This window comes from Elephantulus edwardii, unplaced genomic scaffold (assembly GCF_000299155.1).
Source record: "Elephantulus edwardii isolate Elephantulus edwardi_28Jun2011 unplaced genomic scaffold, EleEdw1.0 scaffold00014, whole genome shotgun sequence".
Lineage (NCBI taxonomy): Eukaryota > Metazoa > Chordata > Mammalia > Macroscelidea > Macroscelididae > Elephantulus > Elephantulus edwardii.
The window spans coordinates 15,684,034-15,694,251 of NW_006399764.1; the positions used below are offsets into that span (position 1 = coordinate 15,684,034).

General features: G+C 37.8%; 1 protein-coding gene across 1 annotated transcript in view; it reads left to right on the top strand.

The window, feature by feature from the left end:
* BNC2 (basonuclin 2) overlaps positions 1-10,218 on the top strand; it is a 360,393-nt gene that overhangs the window by 169,700 nt on the left and 180,475 nt on the right. The window contains exon 3 of the mRNA XM_006881284.1: positions 5,072-5,174. Coding sequence (XP_006881346.1) covers positions 5,072-5,174 — 103 coding nt within the window. The remainder of the gene's footprint in view (positions 1-5,071; positions 5,175-10,218) is intronic.

A 10,218-nucleotide genomic window follows, 5' to 3' on the forward strand; every position in this document is an offset into this window, starting at 1 on the left:
GAGGGTGAAGCCCGGCTGCTCCTAGAAGGCAAAGATTCTGAAGCTTCATCTGACATTTAGGATGTGTTGCAGTCCTTAGAGAAGAACATTATGCTTAGGAGGGTGGAGGGACAGCTCTGGAGAGGAAGACCTTTCATGAGATTAATTGACTCAGTGACTGGGTAGGTGTGTTGGATACAGTGCGATTGGCACAGGATAGAGCAGGTTTTAGGGCTGTTGTACACAGGGTCGCTATGAGTCGCAGGTAACTCCACGGCACATAACAACATGGAATGCAGATGGCATTTTATAAGTGGTGGTGAGGAAGTAGAAACTGAGTCTGGGGCTTTGGATTTCTCCTTCAGAAATCCTTGGTTAACAGCAGTTCGGAGCAATAATTTTGTAAATTACTACCTAAGTTGAGAGGGACTGGAGAACATTAAGCTGAGTGAACGAACTCAATCCCATAAGGACAAATACTGTATAAGATCATTGTTGAAGAACACGTATGAGGATTCAAGGCATGCGTGAGGGTAAGAGCAGAGAAGTGAGGATTGAAGGTGGGGTTGGAGGTTCGGTTAATCATTGGTTCACACAGTATGATGGGGGGCGGTGAGGGGTGGGTAAAGGAAGTGGGAAGGATCTTATTTTGTACATAAACCAGTATAAAATAAAAGTTTTATTTTCAATTAAAAACTCCATGGTTAAGATAACAGGAAGGATAATACCTCTTTAAAAAGCTGTTAGTTGCCCTGGAGTTGCTGCCAACACATGGTGATTTTATGTATAGAGCGCTGTCTCCCACTTTTATAAAGTTTAGTTTATGGAAGACCCACTTCGTTACCTAACAGAAATCCGGAGTGGGTTTTTACTTTTATGGACCAAAAGACTCAAAATGTCAACTGGCCTTCGTTGTCTTTGTTTTCCACAAGTTATTAAGGAGGTAGTGAGTCTCTTCACCTTGAGAGCGGCACTGGAGGCTCCATGCCTAGGAACCTCAGCTCCGCATCCAGCCGTCATAACTTTGAACCGTGTCTCTGAACTCTGTGCGTTAGTATTATTTTGAATTTTAAGGATTATTTAATAGGATTTGGTAGATTTTTTTTTGGTCCTGAGAATGGGCAAAAAATTTCCCCATGCAAATTAATGCTAATTTCCCCTTTGCATTAGGCCATTTGAGATTACAGAAGGTTTTAGAAGAATGGTCTACTTTTGGATGGTAGGGAAAACTTGTATATTAATGAAACACTGTTTCTGTACCATCTTTAGCATTTTTATATATGTGTAAGCCCATTGTGGAAGCTGTTGTTTCAGTCCATCTCATCAAAGACTTCGTTGTTTTTACTCATCTTGTACAATAATCAGCAAACAAACAGAATCTGTAGGAAATTGGGGGAAAGGTCTCATGTCTTCTGGGGTTCAAATCCACCAGCAGTTCCCCAGGAGAAAGATGGACAGTCTCGTTTCCCCCAGGAGACCAGGTGAACTGTGACCTCTGAGGGAGGGGTGGTGTGATTCAGAACCAACTTGACAGCAGTGCTCGAGGCTGAGGACCTGTGTGTGTATCCTTCCCTCGTCCATCTTTTCTCTTGATGGGTCCACAGCAAGCAAGATGACTCTTCATGATTCTCGCATTTAAGGAGCATTCTGGTTCTATGTCTTCTCCATTCACTTTTTTCTATTGAAGACTTAAGAAAATTTGATACTGCTTTGGAGGAGCCAGTTGGAATAGAGTCGTTTGGGTTAGAATGAGGAAAAGAGTGTATATGGACTATTGATGAGATAGAATCCAACAAGACTTGTCCTGTTAGTTACTTTCTTAAATGAGAGGATAAATTGGCTTAGTGATCTCTGCAAACGTGGGTTGGAACAATGTAACTGAAACAGTGTCTAGTCCTGGTATCTTCTTTCTGCGGCTTCATTTTAACCTTCAGGAACAGTATGAGACCAAGTTTGCTCTCTACATACTTAATGGCATGATTCCTTTTCAAGTTTTTTTATTCGCGTTTTCATCAATAAAATTTATTAAGCCTTTGCTCTTTGATTCCGAATTGCCTATAGTTTCGAGTATGTAATAAATACAGTTGGGTGGTTTGGAGTACTTAGCAGAGAGTGTGAGACATTCAGACATTTGTTGAATGAAGACAGAAGTGAATGAACTGACTAAAACGAAAACATATTTGTTTCTGCTCTTCCCAACTGTCTCTTGGTAAAGCACGTGTGTTTTTGAGGCTTAACAGACTTTGATAGTTTTATGATAATTTATTTTTTTAAAATGTGGCTGAGTTGGCAACTGATCACATTGGTTTTATTTTGTTGTGAATAAATAGGATGTCAAAGTTTTATGCTGTTTCAAAAATGTTATTTAGAATAAAACTTCCTTTGAAGCCACAATAGTCTCTCACTCAAAATATTTATTTAGACCATATTGTTTAAATATATAAATTCCCTTAAGGAACAATTGTAGTCTATATAAATCTGAATTTAAAAACAAATAGACCTTCTGGAATTCATAGAAATACAAAATTGGTATTCCAGTGCTTAAATGTTTATATACAAAAGTAGTTGAGGTGTTTGAATGTTTGTCTGTTGGTACAAATAGAGTAGGATTTATGAAAAATGGTCTAAAAAGTATAATTTCCAAACATACCAGATGTATAAAGTTATTTAGGAAGAGAAAAGTGGTTTTTGTTTGTTCGTTATTTAGAGTTTTTATGGCAAGTGCATTTTTAAAGTTTTCTGTTTTATTGTTTATTCACATGCTTTGTTTTAAGAATTATTTGACTGTAACAAGTTTAGAGTGGTCGAACAAATGATCTCACCAGTGAACAAATTGCTACATATTAAGCAAAGCAAATATCTTAATTTATTCTGATCGTTGAACATAGCTATAATTAAAGTTGGTGAAAATATGCTCTAAATGCAATGCAAAAAATAAATTATTTGTATAAAATTATTAAATGTTACAAAATTAATGCGTTCAAGTATACCCATATATTATGTTAGTAATAAATACATTTTTTGAAAGATCATCTCTTTTCATTATTCAGAGTTTAATTTTTAAAGCTGGGATGATATTTTGAAAATAGTCCTGAAAGTCTTTTTTTCCCCCAACTTTAATATTTATATAATTACCATGTACGTTTGAATAAATAAAACATTTGATGTAAAAAAATTAAGTATTTAGATACAAGTAGTAAATCTGCATGAGTATGTATAAAGTGCCTCATTATTTAGTAGAAACAATGTTTAAATTATTTTTGTTATATTCCACTTAAATTGAAAATTCATTAATTGACATTTTATTTAAAGAACTGATTACTCATCTGGGAGATACTATAGATAGATAGATAGAGAGAGAGAGAGAGAGAGAGAGAGATAGCTATATCAATGTATCAGTCAATTGGCTATTGAAATAGAATAACTTTTGGGCAAAATATGTCTACTTACACCTTACATATTATTCTTGCTTATTCTGCATTTCTTTTTTTTTCTTAGTCTACATTTCTTGTAGTGTCTTTACCTGATTATTAATTCCTTTAATTACTGATATATAAGAATATTTTATGTAGTTAGACTGATGATATTAGAAGGAAAGACCTTGAAATGTTAGGCAAATTATGAAGTTATGAATTAACCTAGGGGTAAAAGATCCAATTAGGGATGAGGTAAGTGAAGAAGGAGAATTCACTAGCACGAATCCATGCATCTGAAATGGAATATTGACCCGGGATGCAGTGTTAATTAATGAACAAGAAAATAAACAAGAAAATAAAATCTGATCCAGAAGATAGTAAATAGAAAAAGCCCTGTCCTAACTATTTCATTTTGTTTTTTTCATAACTTGTTTATATCATCTATACTACTGCTAATAATACAGTTTAGATAAAAGTACAAGTAGTTCTAGGAATAGGAGAAATCTAGGCTTGTGTGAATAGAGTTGTCACGCCTAGAGTGCATTTTCAAGCATCTCAGTGGTCACCTTCCCCACCCCATATCAGTAAAAATTGATTCTTCTAAATCTGGACAGAGGTCTTTTCCTGGCAGTTCAGGTGGTTACAGTAGATTGTTAATCTGTAAATGATTGGACTAAATCCTCCTGACTTCAGAATTTCCATGCAAATTAGATACAAATGTATGAGATAAATTTATTAACTGCAGTCTAAGATCATAGGTCAGCCTTGCTGAGATTCTCAAGCACAGGTTTTATACATAAAAAGTTACACTCCATTTATGCTAATTTCCTCTGGATTCACTTTATAATATAAACTGGTGAGATAATTTTTTTAAAGTACTTGCAAGAAGATGAAGGTCTTTTTATATCAAGTTTTATAAAATACAGTTGTACTGGTCTAGAATGAAAATAGGAATATAAATGTTCATTTTTGTTCTACTTCAAATCCAGGAGCAAAATGCATCCATACTTTCTTCACTGTTAAAAAATAGCTTTCTGTTAAAATTATAGTTTTGATTTTACCAAATAGTTAAAGTGTAATTGTCTTTCAATGAGGAATCACAGGTAGAGTCTTATTGAGACAATGAGGGTGTCTTTTATAATATTGCTAAAAGATGAACCATTTAAATAGAATCCAGTGGTAGAAAAATTATATTCCAGTCATTATGTGTATATATGCTACATTTCTGTTTACAGCATATTCTCACAAACACTTCACTTTAACACCGTATTAGAAAATAACCTCTTTTTTCCTTATTAACCAAATGTACAAACTTAATTGAGAGTACGTATTAGCAGAAATACATTTTTACTTTTCCTGTGGGTGCCTCATCTACAAACCCAGCATCTCTGAGAATGTGTAATCCTTTCTGGGTGCCCCGCTGGGGCTGTGTTCCTCATTTAAAGCCTGCACTTGAAATGACATAAAACATATATTAGTGAGTGGATTTTGTTGTTTCTTTTGGTAGAGGTTTCAGATGGTATCAGAAGGTCTTTCCTAAGCTCTGTAGGCATGCAAGTTCTGCAGAATGCCAAGTGGGTGTTGTGTATTAAAATTCTGAAAGGGAAAAAGAAACCACCCTAAAGCCTGGTTCCTTTGAACAGACGCTGATGGTGTTTTCTTGCTCTGTGTTCCAGGCCATCCGCTGCACACTGGTGAACTGCACGTGTGAATGTTTCCAGCCGGGGAAGATTAACCTGAGGACTTGCGATCAGTGCAAACATGGCTGGGTGGCACATGGTGAGCAAAAGCTGCATTTTCCTTCCCCTCCTTGTCATGCCTGTGTGAATGTGGGGATTTTCTTAGCAGTCACTGGCCTGGAGAAACGAGGGGTCAGCTCTCCTCCAAGTGCTGGTTTACATTTCAGCCTGGGGCACTCACACCCGCAAGTCCAAGCTTCCAGAAGCAGTGCCAGTGAGCTGTTCCCAGCAGAAGGGAAGATGTTTATTGGACAGTTGGGCCATGGGGCTGTCACAGAGCCCGCCAGCAGCCAGCAAGCACCAGGCTTGATGGAAACGCAAACATCCCACAAGTTGGCCTTTCATGGCCTGGATCTCGGAGGGAAGCTGGCAAATCCCCATGCTTGGGAGAACTCCCGGATGACTGCTTACCCGTGTCATATGCCTTTGAGGCCGAGTTTTCCCTTCCAGATGTTAAATTTTGTATGGTCTAAGGTAGGGGAAAGAGTGAAGGGAAGCATTATTTGGCTGATACCTGAAAAAATCATCTGTAAATACCCCTTTCAGTGTGCGTTGGGACTGGAGTTGGACAGTGCGGGTTGCGGGTGGAGGTGACCCCGAGTGAGGGCTGGACGTGTTGAGGGAGGCCTTTTGCCAAATGTGCACGGTTGTTCCACCAATGTGCTTTGACTGGACTCTTACATATGCTGTAAGTGGATTACATTTAGGGAAACACAGACGTGGGACTAAGCATTGATACTATCTTCACCTCCTAGGAGACTTTGTCTTTAGTTTACTGACTGTGGAGTTTAAAAATACAGGTAATGCTTTTTAAGAGAAATTCTGGCTGGAGAATTTTTTTACAGCTGGCCTCTGTTGGCTCTTAACATGGACGTAGTCTCCATTCTCAAGCAATGCCAGATATCCAGTGGGTTGTGTTGTCACAAATGTCACATTCTAGCTAAATCTGGGATAACAACAACACAGGCCAGAGCCTTGAAGTGCTTTTCATTGATCTTGTCCCTTGCTTGTTAGGGAGTTCTGGGTAAAGGACATTTCAGCCATGTGTCTTTCTGACACAGAAGTCAGATAGAGTATGATGAGGACAATACTATCGGAAGAAGTATGCTTGGCAGATAGCCATAATCCTATAATCCTTTAGTTCCCCAGGGATAGAACCCTTTCCTGCATCTAAAGCAACTCTTTATCCAATTATCAATTAACGAATGAGCGGTGGGTCCTTCTATAATCAGAAAGGGCCAGTCCTTTAAAGAAAGACATCATATTGGGAAAGGTAGAGGTCAGTGAAAGAGAAGAAGACTCTCAAGGAGGTGGCCCGGCACAGTGATGACAGCAGTAAACTTGAGCTTGACAGAGACTGTGAGGACGGTGCAAGCTAGGGCAGGGTTCATGCAGGTCTGTCATTCACTGTATCTCAATGAGTCTTAGTTAACTCGGTAATACCTAACAACATGTAATAGGTAAAGAACTTAAACCCCAGACCTATCCACTGTGACATTTCTGGAGGCATAGGTTGTCTAGAAGTGAAATCCTGGCCCTATTCTGTATGTGGCAAATTACTTAGTATATATTTAGATCTCTGTTTTTCTGTGTGCAAAGTTGCAGCAGTAGTAACTACTTTACAGTTACTGTTGTTTGTTGTTGTTTTGTGCCATCAAGTTACTGTAAGAATTAAAATATTTAAGGCAGTCAGTTATGGGTTAAAGATAATCAACAGGACAATGAATGAGCAGTCGTGAAGATCAGTAATTAAACAAAGGACTTTTCAGTTATTTGTGCTTATCCAAAACCCTCTTGTCTTACCGGCTTCCATCTGTTATGGTGGCCTTGTGAGGACAAGAGTTTACTGTGTCGGCCAGACTTTATCTGTGTCCAACATCGTGTCATGTCACATTAGTAGTATAATGGGAAGGAGAGCAGTGATTCTTGTTTCCTGAACAACATAAATTATTCTTGACCAATGGTTCTTTCAGACACTTTGTTAGATGTGCTGTTTACCCAGTATGAAGACTATTACCTTGCTGTAACACATTATCTTTTTCCTACTGTAAGAAATTTTGTATTTCTGGGATATTTATGTTAGAATTTCTTAGTTCTAAGCAAAGTGAAATACTCATCTTTCCGCCACCACCATTACTCCCTTTGCTTTGCCAACAGCATGAGCACAGCTTAAAGTACATGCCTGCATGCATAAGTGGATGACCCTAGAGGACATTATGCTGAGTGAAATATCTCAGTCACAAAAGGACAAATATTGCATTGCACTGCTATTATAAAACAGGACTGACATTGGGGTGGAGGGAAGACAGAGAAGAAGGGGAGAAATGATGTATACTGCATTGCAACAGATGAGGGAGAGAACTGTTTAAAAGGGATATATGATTAGGTGTTATTGTCATGACAGGAGTCCAGAATGAAGGCTGCAAGTGGAGTGGACTTTGGGGGAGGGATTGCATAACAATGAAAGAGTTTTTATTTATCAAGGAGAAAAGTTAATTGGGGGGAGGGAGTGAGCGGGGAGAAAAGTGCAACAGTGAATGACTGGAAACCGTAAGTCTCTGTAAGCTTTCCTTAAAATAAAAAAAAAAATAGAAAAGAAAAAAAGGTACACGCATGCACGTATGCAGATCCACTCTACTGCATTCATTAGGACGGAGTTGACAGTGAGGGGCTGGCAGTGTGTTGAGAGCACCCACTCTTTTAGCCCCCAGCATTTCAACTAATTGCTTCATTCCCTCCCCTTGTACAGAAACCCTGAAATCATGTCTCCAATTATTTCTTCTCAGAGGGGAACAAGCAGTCTTCTTGGCTGCCTTACAGAGTACAATGTCCAATATGTGGGCTCAGGGGGGTTGACTTTGTTTTTAGTGCATAGTTTTTCTCTCAAAGTGGATACAGTAGCAGTAAGAATACCTGGATAGACTTCCACAAAATGGGTTCATACTGTCACTGTACCCAATTTCCTTATCTCAGAGGTATGAAAAAAAAGTTTTAATGCCTACTACTGGAAAGAACCAAATACTAAGTTCAAGTTGTTTTAAAGGAGAATTTTCAATGTAAAATCATATTTAGCAGTCTGCAAGCTTTGGATTATTTTCCTCTTTTGAATAAATTATTTCCGATGACTCCTTTGCTCATAACTTTATTCCTCTCTAGTGGCTCAAATCCACCAGTATTTACATGGGAGAAAGTAAGAAGTCCCACTAGTGATGTACAGACTGAGATACCAGTGGGGCACGAGTTACAGGTCAAATTCTGTTCTGTGGCACAGCCTTGACTTTCTTCATAAAATTTTGGATTTCATGTGTATGTGTATCAAATACATGTGTTTAAAAGAGCACTCAGAGTGTGTGTGGGTGGGTGTGTGTGTGTGTCCCTGTCCTCACCACTCTTCGTTCAGTTTGTTATACTGTAGTGGCTTTCACACAGCTTGATACCGGCCATCATGCCCCTAATGTTTCAGATATTAGCGGAATGTCCCATGGTAAACAGATTTGCAATCAAAATTCCAGTCTAATACAAACTAGTAAGGAGGACCTGGTGATAAACTGAAAAGAAAAAAAAAAAAAACGATCAGGGAATACCTGATAAATAGCAGACGATCTTTGTTGAATGTAATGTTGATGAGTCCCTCAGGTTGGAAGACACTTCAAATAAATAATATTGAAACAAGAGGCTCAAAGAAAATAATGATTCTAAGGACAGTCCTGGACCTCCCGGTGTTTTATACTGTTGACTATAGAATCTCTATGAGTTGGAAAAGCCTTAATGGCACCAAGCAGAAAAAAACGTGTGTGTGTGTGTGTGTGTGTGTGTGTGAGAGAGAGAGAGTCTCATTGTGTGTGTCTCACTGTGTGTGTATACATGTGTGTATTTGACTCTTCTTGTGTGTATACATGTGAGTGTCTCACAGTGTGTATACAAGTATGTGTGTGTGCATTTTGTCTCAGACCACCTTCAGTTATTGACGTAAGCTGCTTTACAAAAGTCTTGAAAGAAAAGATTTTAAAAATTAAAAAAAAAAATCATGATTTATTCATTGTAGCAGAACACCTAGGTTTTTAGCTTAGTCATTGAGACACGTTACTATTCAGAAATTACTTCCTCGAGATCTTTTAGCACCGCTGATTTAAGGGGAGGAAAATTCCTTGAATACAAGTATTTCCCGCTGAATAAATAAAGATCTCCCTTCTCCTTTAATGAATTTCACTTCTTGCCATTTCAAAATTCAAGCAAGGATTTTAAAAACACTGAAATATATGTAAGACAAGCTTTCTGGCTTTTTAAAAAGTTTTGTTTTATGGGGTGCACAAATTTACTAGGTGGTCCATTAGTAGCCTTGGATTGCTATTTCTGATCATTGCTGCCCCTTTCAACCCTTAGTTAATGGACTACATTAGTTTACTCTCGAGTCACAGCTATGTTTTCCCCATCTCTCTCTCTCTACTGGCTTCTCAGTGCTTTCTTTTTATTATGCTAAAACAATCTAAATGAGTCTTGAGCATTAAAAAATTATTCTTTTTTAACACGTTCAATTATTTTTGTTGAAAAACCAATGTAAGATACCAGGATAAGTTCAAGTTCAGAAATGGGCTCTTTTGTGTGGGGAAGTAGGGGAGGTCATGTAAATGTTTATGTTGGTAGAAATTCCATTTGTGGAGTTTTGACTTGTTCCTTTCTTACTAGAGTGATAATCCTACTGGTACAAGAATGAAAACTTACACCAAAAATTGTCAGGTCTTGTCAGTTCACAGTAAATATTTGTGTCAGGTTGGTTGTGAGGAAGAGTACTTCCTAGTCATGCTTCTGTCTTGGAGATTCTCACCTTATAATTAGCATTGTTACAGGAAGATTTGTTGCTTTGTAAACACTGGAGGCATTTTGCTACTGACCTATCATTGCTACCTGTGATTTGAAAATTAATTTTAACATCTGTAGTACAGATTAGTATTTTTTCCTAAACATTTAAATTAGATTACATATATGATTTGAGGTATATTTTTAATGACAGTCCAACACAGCTAACAGTTATTTTCCTCCTACGGTGATACATATTTTTGTTTGTATATTTAATAAAAGAGATA